This window comes from Condylura cristata, unplaced genomic scaffold (genome assembly GCF_000260355.1).
Source record: "Condylura cristata isolate star-nosed mole 26May11 unplaced genomic scaffold, ConCri1.0 scaffold00015, whole genome shotgun sequence".
In the NCBI taxonomy this organism is placed as follows: domain Eukaryota; kingdom Metazoa; phylum Chordata; class Mammalia; order Eulipotyphla; family Talpidae; genus Condylura; species Condylura cristata.
The window spans coordinates 36,096,156-36,112,814 of NW_004567116.1; the positions used below are offsets into that span (position 1 = coordinate 36,096,156).

Below are 16,659 nucleotides of genomic sequence, written 5' to 3' on the forward strand. Positions count from 1 at the left end.
ACTCTACATGCTTACATTAATGTAGAGATATACTGACATACACAGAAGCACATGCAAAGGCATAATACCATGACCACATATGCTAGAACAAGCCTCTGTAGTCTCAGATAGGTGTACACACATACACCAGCTTGCATAGCTATATTCACACACCTGGGCTCATCAACTCAACACACAGGTACACACAGTCATGTGCAGACACAATTGTACACGAATATCTAGAGACACATAACAAGACCCACACGTGGGGAAGACAGTCATCACACCCATGCCAGAAGGGAAAGTACATAGATCTAGATTATTTAATACTAATGACTTCCTCGATTTCTCAAATCCAATCTTTCAAGTATGAAAGGAGAAGAAGAATGGCCTGGGAGGCCAGAGTAGGAAAAATTCACATTTAGCCAGGACTTGGTGAGTATTTATCCTAATGGGAGTCTCTTACTAATTGCTATTGTCACAAATGTATGGCTTTTTCTAGTCAGTGACTGTTCACTCCTCAACACAGAGACAGCTCTGCTGCTTCCAATGCCTCTTTCAAGCATCACAAACTGAGGTCGCTGTGGGACAGGCCACCTTCCAATCAACCGCATCCACTAGCATAATCAGTGTTCGTGGTCTGTGTTTCCTATGGTCGGCAAGACCCCATCTCCTGCTCTTAGAGTCTCACCCAGAGTATCCCAGTCAATTGGTATGTCTTTGTAAAGGACTATTCAATTGCTAAATAATTTAACAAGTTAAATCATAAGGCAAACACCATTTTACACATCAAAAACAGTGACAAAACTAAGATTTTTAATTCATGGAGTTGACTTTTTTTGGTGGTGGATATAGACATTCAATAATATGTGAGGAGTAATGAGTGTTATGAAGACAAATCTACTTCAAAGAGAGAGTGGTCAGGGAAGGCCTCTCTGAAAACATGACCATTTAGCAGACTGCAAAAGAATTGAAAGGGTTGAACTTGCAGTTTCAAGTTCATGTTCTAGGAAGAATGTTAAAAAAATAGAGAAATTATTTTTTTCTCAGATTCCTTTGCTAAATTAATCTGATCTTTCAGACTTTAAATATTGAAGTACCCACGACTCAGAATTTTTATTTTTACCTTTTACTATTATCACAAATATCAATACTGTGATAAATTTGACTCATAATATTGAACTATCTTTCTATATGAATGAAATAAACATAAAATATTCTTCTTAGTTATAAGTAAAACAACTCTTAATTATTTGTCTAATAGCTTTATTCCATGGTCTTTTTTAAAATTCACTAGTCAATCCATTATTTTAGTTCTTCTGGTGTCTAATGCTATATTTGAAAAGTTAAACAAAATGTTCATGTCATCCTTGATCCCTCTCTCAAACTCTAGATCCTACCAATCAGAAAATCAGTAGCTTGAATGTATATAAAAAATTCAGAGAGGAGACAGGAACACAGGATAGCAGAAAGTAGCTGAATTTGATTCTTATTGGGGACACAAAGGATGATAGTGCCTTTCCTAATTGTTCCATCTCAGTTTGATTCTCCACAGACCATACATGGGGTGTGTGGAAGCAGGACTCTTGAGAAAGAACGGTGAACCCAGGCACTAGGAAGGAGACAATTGAGATACAGGAAGTGAAACAGTTAAAGTGTGAGGGAGATGGTGTTCCTTTATACTGGGAGACCTTGGAGAGGCCTCAAGAACCCATTAGATGACTCTGTGATGTCAGTGCTGAAGTCACAGAGAAGACCTGATGGCATGTGTTCTGGCCAGAAGGCTTCATGGGTGTCTGTGCAGCAAGATGAGGGCGGTTTGGAGCCCTGTATAAGAGGAAGGACGGGGCCACAGCAGATTGGTATGTGTGCCTCAAACTCGGCCCTTCTTTCTGTCTTGTCCCCTTTGCTTATGAACTGTAGCCCTCTTCCTCAGGGCCTCATATTTCTCTCCTATTACTCAACATTTCTAGAACCCAGAGTTTCCAAAATCCTCCTATCTCAGGGATCTGAAGGACCCCACAGTTCCTTAAAACTGCGATAGCAACTCCCCTGCACCCCCCCCCCCACCTTTTCCACTTTCACCACTGCCCAAAAGGATGACTTTGTCTCCCATTCCCACTTCCCCAGCTGTGTCCCCACAGATCTGGGCCTCCTGCTGCCCACCATGGCCAAAAGTGGAAAAACTCTGCCACAGGGCAGCCCAGTGCCAGTCCAGGATCCCCACCTCATCAAGGTGACAGTGAAGACACCCAAGGACAAGGAGGACTTCTCAGTTACAGACACATGCACCATCCAGCAGCTGAAGGAAGAGATAGCCCAGCGCTTTAAGGCCCACCCTGATCAGTTGGTCCTAATCTTTGCCGGCAAAATTCTCAAGGACCCTGACTCGCTGGCACAGTGTGGAGTGCAAGATGGCCTCACTGTCCACTTGGTCATCAAGATGCAGCGCCGCCCCATAGGCACAGAGTGCCCAGCTGCTTCAGTCCCTGCCTCAGCCCTAGGCCCTGGGCCACTCCCTCAGTCCAGCCCCATTTACCCAGCAGATGGCCCTCCCATCTTTAGCTTAGGGGTCCTCAGAGGCCTCAGTGGGCTGGATCTGGCCTCTGGCAGTTTGTCCGACCAACAGAGCTCACGGATGTGGCAGCACGTGTCTGTGCCTGAGTTCATAGCTCAGATCATCGATGACTCTTTCATCCAGGGTCTGCTGTCTAACACAAGCCTGGTGTGCCAGCTGGTTCTCAACAACCCCCATATGCAGCAGCTGATTCAGCATAACCCCGAGATCGGGCATATTCTCAACAACCCTGAAATCATGCAGCAGACACTGGAGTTTCTACGCAACCCTGCCATGATGCAAGAGATGATGCGTAGCCAGGACCGGGCACTCAGTAACCTGGAGAGCATCCCTGGCGGCTACAATGTGCTTCGTAACATGTACACTGATATCATGGACCCAATGTTGAATGCGGTACAGGAGCAGTTTGGCGGCAATCCCTTTGCTACTAGTGCTACTGTTACTGCTACCAGCAGTAGCAATCGGCCTTCAAGGATGGAGAACTGTGACCCTCTCCCCAACCCCTGGGCTTCCACTTATGGAGGCTCAGGAGGCAGGAGGGCCAGGCAGCCTGGCGACCATGATGTATCTGCAATTAGAAATAGGGTTCCCAACATCCTGGGTAATGTAGGACTCTCTGACTATCTACAGCAATTACATGATACCTCCCAGTCCCTGGGAGCCTACTTGCAGGGAATGGCATCCATCCTCCGCCCAAACCAAGAACCAGCGTCACAGAGAAACACAGTTCCCCCAACTTTGTCCCAGGACCCTGAGCCAGGCATACCGCTCCCCAGACAGACAGTAGCATTGAAGGGAAGGTCCTCCTGCCCAGCCTTCCTGAGACACCCCACAGGGAGCGGTACTAGACAAGGTAGGGGCCACAATGTTCCAGGGAACAGCTCCACTGGCCACAGCATCAACATGCCCGATCTTGTCTCAGGGTTGGGGGATTTTGCCAATAGGGTGCTATTTGCTCCTTCACCACCATTCCCCATGGCTGTTACCCCTGGAATCCTGGAGCATGCCTGGCTGCCACAGCCAGCCTATTCAAGGTCTCTGAGGCCAACCAGCATGTATCAGGCCCCACAGTTGCAGGGGGATATGCGCCAGCAGCTGCCGTTGCTGCTGCATCTTCAGGCATCCATGGCAAACCCTCGCGCGGTACAGGCCCTGCTGCAGATTGAACAGGGCCTGCAGCTCCTGGCCACAGAGGCACCTCGCCTGCTCTTCTGGTTCATGCCTCGCCTCACAGGGCTGGGAGGTCTGGCAGGAGTCACAGAGCCTAAAGAGGGAGCCATTGTGCCAGAGGAGCTACCCACAGCCCCAGCTCCTGAGGTTCCTCTAGTACAGGGCTCCATGGAGCAGGGGCTGCATTCCACCCCCTTCCTCCAGATGCTGCAGGCCTTGGCTAGGGCCAATACCCAGCAGCTGCAGCCTGAGACTCACTTCCGGGTACAACTAGAACAACTTCGGGCCTTGGGGTTTCTGAATACTGAAGCCAATCTCCAGGCTCTCATTGCCACGGGAGGTGATGTGGATGCTGCTGTGGAGAAACTGAGGCAGCCATAGACACCCCAGTTATTTAGACCATATCTTTTCCTTTGTGTTTTCCCCCATCCCCCAACTCCCCATTCTGGAATGCAGCTGCACTATGAGCCAAATTTACTATGATGCCCTTTCCTGTGGAGACAATGTCGTTCAACACAATGAGGAGGAACATGAGCCAGAAACAGGGTAGGGGTGCTCCATATGACCTGACCACCCCACTGTGCCATTGTGGGGCCCCAATCTGAGCTCTGCTTATGCCTATCTTGAGATGCAATTACATCCAATCTCCAGTGCCTCTTACTTCCTGTGTCTGATTCTTTGTGGACGATGAGAAAAAGGGACAGTATAGAAGGGGTGGGATAAGAATATCTTTGCATAGATGGGGAGGATTTGGAGGAAAACCAAAAGCTTGAAATTAGAAGATTCAGAGGTATAAAGAATAGAGGGGGACCTAAGGTCTGTAGCTTTCCTACTGTCCTCCTTGAGTTCCCCAGATTCTGTGTCCTGTATGAATTGCCACCAGCTACTCTCCACTATCAGCCTGAGGCAAAAGTTGGCACAGGTTATTTTATTTTATTTTTATTGCTCATGAAGATTATTCCACAGGTGGATCTCATTTTCTGGATTTGCTGCTGATCCTTGAGTGGCTAAAGTAGGGCAAGATTCAGGTCAACATTTTTTTTTTTAAGATTTATTTATTTATGCACACAGAACTGGGGTACAGGCCAGAGGTACAGGAGTGGTGAAAGGATTCACCAGAGACAGAGTGAGGAGCAGAACAGTTGGACTGATGAAGTACACTGCAGAGGGGAGCAGCGGGTGGGTCAGGAGAGGTCTGCCAGGCCATGTGGGTCACCTCTGCGGCAGGGATCAAACTCATGCTGAAGTGGCTTTAGCTTCTTAGTGCTGTGCTTTAACCCCCTGTATCACCAGGGAGGGCCCTCAGGTCATCTTTTAAGGCTCTCTAACATTAAAGTTCACAGACTGAGAGAGTGGATTGATTTCATTGCTGTGGATGCTGCTTGTTCAGGATTTTGTCTTTCTTGCAACTCTTAGCTCAGAAGTTGAGTACCAACTCTGTGCCCAGCATTCTTTTGGGAATTAGAAAATCAAGAAGAGTAAAAGAAACATGATCTGATTTAGCAACATACATCTGTACGATATGTATAGAGGTAACTCCATATAATTAAAAGCTAAGTGCTTTATAGAAAAAGATTAGGACTGTGAAGTAGCATAATGGGCTTAATCTAGTCTGGGGAGAGGCTTGGGTGAGCAAAACTCTGAAATGTACTAAGAACAAAGTAGGTACAGATTTGAGGGGGAAGAATATTCCAGCAGAAGTGCTGTCATGTCCAGAGGTACAGAAGGAAGCTGTCCTAACCACAAAGTGTGCTCAACACCTCAGACTATACTAGTCTGCCTTCAGCGATGTTCTCTGCTATGTGGGTTCTTTTGGGGTAAAGTGTTACAAACCATAACTCAGGGTAGTGAACTATGCCTCCCGGAAAACAGACACACCAGTGTGCTCCTGGGCTTACTTTGGTAAGTGCATTAAAGGGAAATGCACAAACACATCATATAAAGCTCAGATTAACTTCATCTTCATCTGGGCACATTCTATTTTGCACATATGCCAAAGCACACACATGAACAGTGGGTTAAAGGCTGATTACAGAATAAGTGTGTAAACATAATATGATGCTATCTTCCTGTTGAGGAAGGAAAATGATCTCTGATGGAGGTTGCAGCTACAGTAAAATTGACCTATGTGCCTTTAAACATCAATGCCTCAGTTTGGGGTCTCAGTCTCATTAGGAAAGCAGAAGAAAAAAATCTGTCTGTGGAACCCCAGATACTTTGAGCACCCCTTCTTTATCTTTTTTTAGCAGCCAGCATGTGACTTAGATGAGACTACCTTTAGGTACAACTTTATCCCACAGTTTTAGGCCTCAGTCTCTCTAGGTGAAACACAAACCTCCCTTCTCTTCATTCTTTCTCTCCAATAGAGGGGGTGTTCTTGTCCAGATCACAGTTGCCCTTGTTCAAGGGTGTGCCCCATGAAGCCAGTGCCCTGGGACTGCCTCTGAAGGGGAAGGCGTATATGCTGTGGTAAAATTCATAGACAGGCATTTCTGAGAAGAAACATCTGGGAAATAAATTTTGTTTTTCTTTGACTTTTGCATGGGTCAAGGAAAGTAGGAGAATTCATGAGAAGTAAATTCTGCTGATCAGAGCAGACACTAATTACAAATGTAGACCTAAAAGTCTCAGTAAGGGGAGAGTATTCATTGAATGGATCAGTTCGTGAACAAGTGGAGCACATAGGCAAGGAATTGGAATTTTATCCTAAAGCTGAGAAGGAAAAAAACTTTGCCCTTCCCACAAGAGTGTCGTGGTCTAACTAAATGAACTTCAAAGATTATCATTACCTACACATGGCTCACATCTACTTGGAAAACAGAGGAAGGAGAAAACAGCCTGCCAGAAGGGCAAGACCAGACGTTTCTCATTTGAGGAGCCCAGGGTGCTCTCAGTAGTAAGGCAAGTTGGGTGCCATTCTTCCCTGGGGGACAGCTCCAGGTTACAAAATTAAATTCTCACTGCTTTGCATTGAGGTAAATTGTTGGCAAGCAACACTGAAACTGTATTACTGTATGTATATTAAGCTCTTTGTATAGTTTTAAAAAATAAGTTTATTTTTACATCATTTTGTGCCTTTTCCCATCTCAGTTGTAATCCCCGTGGGCTTCCCATCACCAAATCACCCGTGTGCCATCACCGTACTCCAGTGCACTTTCCCTCACCCATTTTTGATCCCATTCCCCACTCCATTCCTGTAAAATGTCTCTGGTCTATAGTTGTTCATTATTATTATTATACCACCTCCCCCACCCCGATCCTTTATGCTTCTGTTACAAGTGAAACCATCCAGTATTTTTTTTTTCTGACTTATTTCACTAAGCGTGATCCCTTCCAACTTTTTGCATAGTTTTATGTATCTAATAAAACTTATTCAGATGGGAAAAGCTGAACAAATCACTGAGAAGAATATGGGAATGTGACATGAAATGGCATCTTCAATATACTGATGATTAGTGTGTTTATTGAATCAGGTTGAAGCCCTCAACCTGATGAGATTTCTGGATGCTGTACTTCTTCCACCCATCTGCGGAGCATCTCCTCCAGCCATGCTTGGGTCTGTGTCTGGGCATTTGGCCACATGCCTGTTCTTTGGGTTACCCAGCCATGTATAGAGCTGACCACAGGGTGTGCCAAAGATTGGCAGTGACTGTAATGTTGGGAGCATAGTCAATATTTAACAAGTGTCCACACTTCTCAGATTTCTTGGGTTGCAGTTGATGTGCATTATGTCCTTGATTCTTCACTACAAATCTGTGAAAAGCAGCCATTTTATAGATAGTGAAGCCCAGGCTTAAAGAGGGTACATAAAAAATAAAGGTGAACAACTTGGTGATTATGGAATTGGTAGCACATGGGCCATTTAAAGTTCAAGTTGGACGTTTTTATAGTATTTACAGTCCAAATTCCCTTTTCTTTCAAATATAATTGATTCAATAGAAACTAGTTTTATTTTATAATTATAGAGGGAATATACATACTGTGTAAAATATTCAAACAATATCATCTTCTCTATTGCAAGTTTAAAAATTTATTTACTTAGGCATATAAGAACTGGGGTACAGACCAGAGCTATGGGGGGTGAGAGATTTCACCAGAGACAGAGTGGAGAGCAGAACAGGCAGATGGACTGAAATACATTGCTGAGGGGAGCAGCGGGCAAAACAAAAGAGGCCTGCCATGCCACGGGGGCCACCTCCCTGGCTGGAAATCGAACTATTGCTGCAGTGGCTGAGGATAGCTTCATGTGCTGTGCTTTAAACCTGTTGTGCCACCAGGCAGGGCCATCAAGTGCTCTTATGTTAAGAACAGTGCACGGTGTGAACAAGACTCCCTTATTGAGACACAAGTAGGTGAATGGACTTGGAAAGAACTTCCAGCTGGTGCTGGGGAAGGAGATACTCAGGCATCTTCCCTATAGAGTCTATAGGAAAGGAGATGAAGAGATGGCCCCCTCAAAGGCAGTGGGGAGGAAAAAAATCCCTGCAACCATGAGATAAGTGAAGGCAATTGTTACTTGGGATATTCTCCAGCCCCTTCTACACATTACTGTTCCAGCCAAAGAAAAGCCAGAAGCACTCATCTGAATATCTGAATCTGCTGGGAGCAACTCATGGGGGAATTTCCAAAAAAGGAATTAGTTTTGTTAATATTTGGATGATAGAAGTTCTGCGTTTGGGCATTTATTAGGAAATGCCAGACTGCTGGCAACCAGCCAGCCACGAAGCTGGTCTTGTAAATTAGAAATTACAATTTATCCACACCTTGATACTGGCTGGATGTGAGACCTAGTGATTCAAATGAATCAAGGAATAAGGGCGTTTATCAATATCCCATAAACCACCCAAAAGCAGACACACAGAAAAATAGCAACTACAGGAATGACTCACATGGGAGTGAGAAAAGGGAGAGGAGAGGGAGAGAGAATGAATCTACAGGCTGGCACTTGGCCAGATACTACTGCAGAGAGCGTTAGCTGACCGGAGACTTCTCCACAGACACACCATCTCACCTGCGGTTTATCCCCAGTCATTCTACATTCAAATGTCCACTGGCTTTACTACCCCAAATCGCCAGTTCAGGACGGAGTCTGGAAGCTCAGTCTTACACCATTAAGTATGAGCGCCACCTGCTGGCTCAAAGGTGCTTCACTGCTGCTTCACTGTTTCTCGTGCCTTTCCTACGCAGTTATACTCATTTCAAAACTCAAGTGTATCATTTCCAAAGTGAAATAGGCTGGTACAAAACAAATTTCTAGACAGGAACATGTTAATAATTTTCTATTTAAGTAAAATCATAAAGAGAGCCAGTCTCAGGATGTGAGACCTCTGCCCTCCCCCATTCAGGTCTCCCACTGTGACCACACCAATGACGTCATATTCCCCAAGGCTGACCCGGGAGAAGGGCAGCTGCCCTCCTATGGGAACCAGGTGGCTACAGGGCTACACTGTACAGGGAGGTGGCGTGCTTAGGGTCCTTAGGGTGTGGGTCAGGGACATCCCTGGATAACTACTGGTCCCTGCACGGGGTGTGCTCAGGTCTCCAACGCCGCTGGCACAGCTCCTCACGTGGCCTGTGTTCTGCTCTCCAGGAAATATGGCACGGGCTAGGGAAGAAGCCGGGGACAGCAGACTGGTGTCTGGTCGGGAACCATCATCACACATCATCAGAGTGTCTGTCAAGACCCCACAGGACTGCCAGGAGTTTATGCTGGCTGAAAACAGCAGTGTTCGTCACTTTAAGAAGCAGATCTCCAAACGCCTTCACTGTGACACTGACCGGCTGGTGCTCATCTTCATGGGAAAGATCCTCCGGGATCAAGACCTACTGAGCCAGAGAGGCATCCTAGATGGCACTACAGTCCACTTGGTGGTGCGGACCCATCTGAAAGGAGCTCTGCCCACGCCTGGAACTCTGCCAGGCCCCGCTGGACCCGGCCCCCATCGCGCTGACACCTCTTCCTCCGACAGCGCCGGCATGTTAGCCAGGCTTGGCCGGCTGGTCCGCTGCTCCCCTGACCTGGCTGACTTCCTCGGCCAGCTGATACAACTCATGTCCACCCCTGAATCTGTAGTGCAATCCCTTGAAGACCCTCTGGTGCAAGGGCTGGCAAGTGAGAAACCAGCCAATGTCAGCCACGTTCCTGAATCATCAAAGCCAGTACAGAAAACGGAACCATCTTCTAAGGTTCTGCGAACCTTGCACAACCCAGCCTGGCAGCAGGATCTTCTGCAGGCAAATAAACAGCGACTGGAGGCCCTGAAAACAGTGCCAGCGGGTGACAGCGCCATGCCTGCTGTCTGCTCGGATATCCAGCAGCTTATGCTCTCCACTCTGGCCCCACTGGTTGCCTCTAAAGGCCACAGTCCAGGTTCCGAGCCCTGCAGAGGAGAGGCTAATGCTCACAGCAGGACAGACACCATCACAGTGCCCTCCACAGCCTCTGCAGCTTCCAGGCCACTGGCACAAGAGATCAGACAAGAGGTCAGTGCAGGTTTAGCTGTCCAGGCTAGGGGGACAGTCTCCAGTCAGGCCAATTCAGGATTCAGGAATGGCATGCCTGACTTTGATCAGGAGTCTCCCACCCAGGAGAGCCAAGAGCCTATTGGGAAAGCTGCACTAACAAGTCAGCAGAGACCCTCACCCTGTGCCTTGCATCGAGCCCTGCATGTCCTGCAGCAGAATCCAGCTCTGCTACATCACCTGACCACTGGCAGTCCCCTACGCCATCATATACCACTGCTTCCCATTCTCGCCAACCCACGTGCATTGCAGGCGCTGCTACAGATAGAAAAGGGCCTGCAGATTCTGGCCAGGGAGGTGCCTGGGCTGGGAATTTACTTGTGGGGCACAGGTAGACCACGTGGGACTAGAAGAGCCCCTGAAACTGGAAGTAGAGGACAAGCCCATAGAGCAGACCCTCTGCCACCCACCTTGGCTGTTCTTCAGCTCCTTCATGCACTGGCCAGTGCCTGCTCCCAGTTTGCCCAGTGTCCACCATCCTCAGCTGAAGTCAGCTACCAGCAAGAACTGGAGCATCTGAAGGCCATGGGTTTTGACAATCATGATGCCAACTTGCAGGCCCTGATGGCCACAGGCGGAGACATCCATGCAGCCATTGAGAGACTGCTGGGGGCACCAGAAGCCTAGGTTCTTCCAGTTGATACCCACAATACACCACTCCATGGAGATGGAAGAAAGAAAGGGGAAGGGAAGGGGAAGGGGAAGTAGCTTATTTTGGGAATTCTTACTATTCAAGTCATGCATACACTTGCAAGCCCCTCTCTTATTGCCCAAGCCTGTTCTACATTAAAAAGATTGCTTGGATCTCATGTATGATGTTAATTTGAGGGTAAGTGGGAAACAAGAATATTATTGGAAAGAGGAATTGATCACAATACTATATTGTCTCAGGTCCGTGTTTTATACTCTAACCTCAAAACCCTAATTTCAGGGTTTTGTGTGTGCCATGAAGGAAATCCCCAATTTTTTTCATGTTTTTACTCCTTCTCAGTTGGCTCCCACTTCCCAGCTAACCTTACCGTGGATTCAAGCCTCAGGTGTGAGTCTGGAGTACAGAGTAAGGGGATCAGGTTTGTCTATCAGATCTTAGCTGGTGGCTTCATGGAGATGCCAGAAATTTAAAATCCTAAGAAAAGGATATTACAAAGACACTTGGATTCTGAGCAAGCAAGAATCTTTAATAAGGCACAATGGACTATGGTGGGGGACTATGGGTGATATTTTGGGTTTGCAGTACAGTGGTGATACTGAACAGGGGAGGATCACAATATTCTCAAAACTAAAAAAATTAAATTTATTAAGCTACTAAGGGATACTTTTATTGTTAACAGGAAAAGAAACAAAAAAATGGAGAATAGGAATGGGAAAAATACAGTTTTAATAAGTACTGTTTACATCCAAAGTACTATTTAAATATTTTAGAGCTGTTATCTAATAAGTGTTTTTTTTTTTATTTTACAAAAGTTTATTTTTACATCATTTTGTACATTTTTTTTTCCATCTCAATTGTAATCCCCGTGGGTTTCCCATCACCAAGTCACCCGTGTGCCATCACCATAATCACGGGCATTTCCCTCTCCACCCCCCCGTTTTTGATCCCATTCCCCACTCCACCCCTGCAAAATGTCTCTGGTATATGGTTGTTCATTATTTTTGTTATTTTCTCGCTTGGTCCATTATACTCCTGCTATGAGTGAAACCATCCGGTATTTTTCTTTCTCTTTCTGGCTTATCTCACTAAGCATGATCTTTTCCAGCTCCATCCAAGTTGCTGCAAAAGACATGTGTTTCTCTTTTTTGGTTGCTGAGTAATATTCCATTGTGTATATGTACCACATCTTTTTTATCCAGTCATCTACTTTTGGGCATTTGGGCTGCTTCCATATAATAAGTGTTTTTTATAAACATGTAAGAGTTGGGGTATAGGCCAGAGATGGGGTGGGTGGGTAAAAGGATTCACCAGAGACAAAGTGGGGAGCAGAACAGGCAGATCTATTGAAATATACTGCTGAGGAGAGCTTTGGGTGAGATAGGAGAGGTCTGCCACGCCATGTGGGTCACCACCCTGGCCGGGAATAAAACTTGTGCTGCAGTGGCTATATATAGCTTCACAGTGCTGTGCTTTAACCCATTGTGCTACCAGGGAGAGCCTATATAATAAAATTATCATAATAACCCGGTGAAGTTATATAAAACATTTGTGAAACAGTTATAACTTGGTGAATAATGCTTAGCAAGCTATATAGTTTATATGTTTTACATTAATTCCTAACCCTGCACCACAACTTGAATCGATATCAGCATCATTGTCCATTTAACACAGCCAAAGCATAGAACAACTGAGCAACTCACTCAATGCCACACAACTAGTAAGTAGAGGAACCAGGATTTCAACCTGGGAACTCTGATTCTAGACTTTGGCTCATGACTATCCACAGTGTTGGAATTCAGAATAAATTAACTACAAATATTCTTTTTCTATTCTACTTGGACTTACAGAGAAACATTCCCGTCATGAAGCCCCAACTCCTTTAAAGAGCAGGAACTAACTTGATTTTTAGTAAGTCAGACTTTTGGAGAAACAGTAAAAGTATTTGGAATTTAGTTCAGTGGCAGCAATATCATTGATGGAGCTTATTCCAAGGAGTGGTTATTGTTGATTGAAAACTTTTCTCCAAAGTAAAACCATTATTACCTCTTTGGGCAAGTTGCCAAAAGCCTTAGGATTATAGTATGTTCAGGGTAAATATTGATGTCTCTGATCATCTGACATTTCCTTGTCCTTTTAATGTTTCCTTTCGTGTGAACATTCCTCTCCTATCAGAGGTGAAGAACAGGGCCTACCTACCTTGATCTTTAGTAAGTCAGAGACTTGGAGAAACAGACAACTACCATACCAGTATACTTGTCTCTTATTTCACCTCTGCTCAGAATTCATACTACAATCTTCCCCAAGTGAAGCAGTTTTAGTAGTCGACTCCGAATCTCCTTGGTCCTGGCCCCGTAGATGATTGGGTTGAGCACAGGAGGCACCAGCACATAGAGATTAGCCAGAAAGATGTGCACATGTTTGGGGATTCGGTTTTGGCCAAAACGATGGGTGAGGAAGGAGAAGAAGGCAGGGATGTAGAAGACTGTGATGACTGCAAGGTGTGAGCCACAGGTACTCAGGGCTTTGTGCTGGGCATCACGAGATGGAAGACGGAAGACAGCACGCAGGATAAAGCCATAGGAGACAGAAATTAGGACAGAGTCCAGACCCATGGCCAGTAGGGCCACCGTCAGCCCATAGACAACATTGACCGTGATGTTGGCACAGGCCAGTCTAGCAATGCCCATATGTTCACAGTATGTGTGTGTCATAATACGGTGACCACAGTAAGGCAGTCGCTTCAACAAGAAAATGAAGGGGGAGACAATAGCCACACTACGGAACAGCCCAGCAAGGGCAATTCGGCCTATGACTGTATGGTTGAGGATGGTTGTGTATCTCAGAGGATTGCAGATGGCCACATAGCGATCAAAGGCCATGGCAAGAAGAACCGAGGACTCCAGAGCATAGACAGAATGGACACAAAACATCTGTGCCAGGCATCCATCAAAGGAAATCTTACCAGCATGGAACCACAAAATGGCCAGCATTTTTGGCACAGTGGTGGAGCTAAGAGCCAGATCAGTGAGTGAGAGAAGGCAAAGGAACAGGTACATGGGTGCGTGAAGAACACTGTCCAAGGCAATGACCAGGATGAGGGCAGCATTCCCAGACAGCGCCACCAGATACATGGCACAGAAGGGAACAGCAATCCAGATGTAAGCCCATTCCAGCCCTGGGATCCCGGTAAGAAAGAGCGTGGATGGGGGACTGGCATCACTGACATTGGGAGCTGGCATTCCTCTTGGCCAATCAAGAGCTCTCTCCATGGGTTGATGCTGTGCCTGCACGGTAACATCAGGTATTTAGATCAAATTTATTTATGTGGAATAATGACCCTTTACTGAATTTTTTAGAATGAGAAAAAGAGTTGTGATTAACTCGTTCAAGATCTTAAAATACTTGAACACATAATGCTTTGTTTTCCCTTCCGGCAATTTCTTATAACTCCCCATTCATAATTTGAGTTCCGAGTTTCCAGCATGAAACTATTTTATTTCATTTTTTTTAGTTTTTAGCATTTGTCCAATTTGAACCTTCAAAACTTATCTACCATACATCCAGTACACCATGTATTAACCTTTAATGTATCAAAATCTAGGCATGTGCCTAGATTCCCCCCCCCCCTCATTCCTACAGTTTTCTTACTTTCTTTTTTAAGCTTCCATGAATTTTCCTCTGCCTGGTAGAAACCTTTCCTGTCATCTGTTCTTTAGTCTTCCTTTATTTTCTGTTCATTCTTCAAATGCTTTGCACAATCCCATTGGTTGAAACTATGTCTTTTTGCAATTGTAAATTCCACACTGATCATGACTGTGTCTGTAGCTAGGCATTATCATTACCCTTCATTCAACATTACTGACTTTCAGTAACTTATCATTGATTTTTTTTTACTTAATGGTATAGTAACATATTCATCTTATTTTCTGAGCTTGTGATGTTTCTTCCATATCTACTAAATGACATCTTTTTTACACCTTAGCTAAAATGCCTACCTAGAGGTTACACAGCCTGAATATAGCCACATCTGTCATGACTGAGTTTCTACAGAGAATGGTTATATATGTGGGTACAATGAAGAAGTTGAGAGATGTTGGACATGTAAACTGGAGGGCAACTCTCCTAACCATGGCAACATTAATCCAAAGCTCTGCACATCCTCAGTGTACCAACTGAGGCAAGCAAGCTTAGCATGTAAAGCGCTGATGGGAGTAGATTCAGGGAGAAAAATGCAGTGTCCTGTGTTGCTAGCAGTAAAATGTCCCAGAAAGAAGATATGTTTTCACCATGAAGCTAGTTAGTACTTATGTATACTCTCCCTTAGAAACATATTGTGTACCTAAAAGAAACTTGCTTAGGATTCTGAGAAACTTAAATTTCAATCCTGATTCTGTAACAAAATGTTGTATGATTTTGAATACATTTCTCACTCCTCATGGCAGTCCCTGCAAAGATGACTCAGTGGTAATTCACTCATCTTTACTCTGCTGATTATGTGACATTGGAAAAATACCCAATCATTCTGTGCTTTCATTTCATCTCTAAATTGGGTATGGCATCCCCTGGTCTACTAAATTCACAAGATTTTGTGACTGAGCAAAATATCATCTTTATGTGATAAAAACTTTGTACTACCAAAATAATACCTCCTTTCCACAAATTCCTGAAAACAATACTATATGATTATTATGTGTACCACTAATTAACGGGAAGACAAATTTCAGAGAGATGATTTATGTATCCAAGTCATAAAGTATGTCAGTTGCAGAGCAGAAATTAGATTGCATGGACCTAGTTCAGAGTCACATGTTTTTACCTCACCCCAATCACTGTCAATATGACCGATATCTGGATTCTTATATATTTCAAGCAACGCATTTTTGTCTAATATCAATTCAGGATGTTACAACCACTTTATTCATTATGAGAATTCCCAATGTTAAGGAGAATTTGTTCTTGTTGCATTGAGACTTTCACTGATGACAGCAGCTGGTGTGGGGCTCAGCCTTGACACAGGGGAAGACAAGCCTGTATGGGAGTGCAGAGAGCTGGACCACTCCACCTTCCCCTTTTCTCTTCCCAGACTATCTTTGCCCCCTAAGGAAGATTATCACTATAATACGATTGTTACTACTCTGATGCCATCTTTGGGTATGAGGCTCATAAAGATGCTTTAAGAGTTGAATTCCTCTTCCTCCCCACCAGCCAAGAAATCAGGGGATGTGTTACTGAGCTGCAATGTTAGCCTACACCACCAGGGGGTGATGCTCCCAAAACTATCCCAACGGTCTTCTCTTTGATGGCCCTCTCTCTGATCTAGACCTCAATAATTTAACTCTGAATTGTTTCACAGAGCAGTTGTTGGGGGTTGGGCTTCAAAGACATACCTGTGTTACAGACACAAGTTTGCAGGTGGAGGATGCCGAGGCTGCAGCTCTGCCAGGGGTGCTCTGCAGGAGGTGAGGCTGCAGCTTATGCAGGAGTGAGGTTCTGAGTGCCAACTGTTGTTAGAGGCAAAAACTGTGTTTCTGTGAAGGTTCTGTTGGTTATGCTATGAGGAGAAGAGGGTCCAAATGTGTGATCTTTTATCTGATCTCTATTTTCTGGGTTTAGTGAACGTCTTCAACTCAGCCCTGTGTTCCAGCTTCCTCCAGCCAATGCCTTAGTAAACAAGGGTATTTATAGATTCTCTCTCTACAATGCCCAAGTGTGAAAACCAAAGTGGTCTTCTCTAGGGAGTTTATATGTAATGCACATT

At 45.1% G+C, this 16,659-nt stretch overlaps 3 protein-coding genes across 3 annotated transcripts; 2 read left to right on the forward strand and 1 right to left on the reverse strand.

The window, feature by feature from the left end:
- Positions 1-2,146: 2,146 nt before the first annotated feature.
- Positions 2,147-4,108, forward strand: UBQLN3 (ubiquilin 3). The gene has a single exon (XM_004683650.1). The coding sequence runs from the start codon at positions 2,147-2,149 to the stop codon at positions 4,106-4,108; it is 1,962 nt and encodes a 653-aa protein (XP_004683707.1).
- Positions 4,109-9,310: 5,202 nt separating this feature from the next.
- LOC101622335 (ubiquilin-3-like) lies at positions 9,311-10,876 on the forward strand. The gene has a single exon (XM_004683651.2). The coding sequence runs from the start codon at positions 9,323-9,325 to the stop codon at positions 10,874-10,876; it is 1,554 nt and encodes a 517-aa protein (XP_004683708.1). The 5' UTR covers positions 9,311-9,322.
- A 2,298-nt stretch (positions 10,877-13,174) lies between these two features.
- LOC101628853 (olfactory receptor 52D1) lies at positions 13,175-14,156 on the reverse strand. The gene has a single exon (XM_004683128.1). It carries the CDS (start codon positions 14,138-14,140, stop codon positions 13,184-13,186), a length of 957 nt encoding a protein of 318 aa, XP_004683185.1. The 5' UTR covers positions 14,141-14,156; the 3' UTR covers positions 13,175-13,183.
- Positions 14,157-16,659: the final 2,503 nt, after the last annotated feature.

Excerpts from the sequence above, each read along its gene's own strand:
- UBQLN3 (XM_004683650.1), top strand. The coding sequence starts at position 2,147 with ATGGCCAAAAGTGGAAAAACTCTGCCACAGGGCAGCCCAGTGCCAGTC.
- LOC101622335 (XM_004683651.2), top strand. The coding sequence starts at position 9,323 with ATGGCACGGGCTAGGGAAGAAGCCGGGGACAGCAGACTGGTGTCTGGT.
- LOC101628853 (XM_004683128.1), bottom strand. The coding sequence starts at position 14,140 with ATGCCAGCTCCCAATGTCAGTGATGCCAGTCCCCCATCCACGCTCTTT.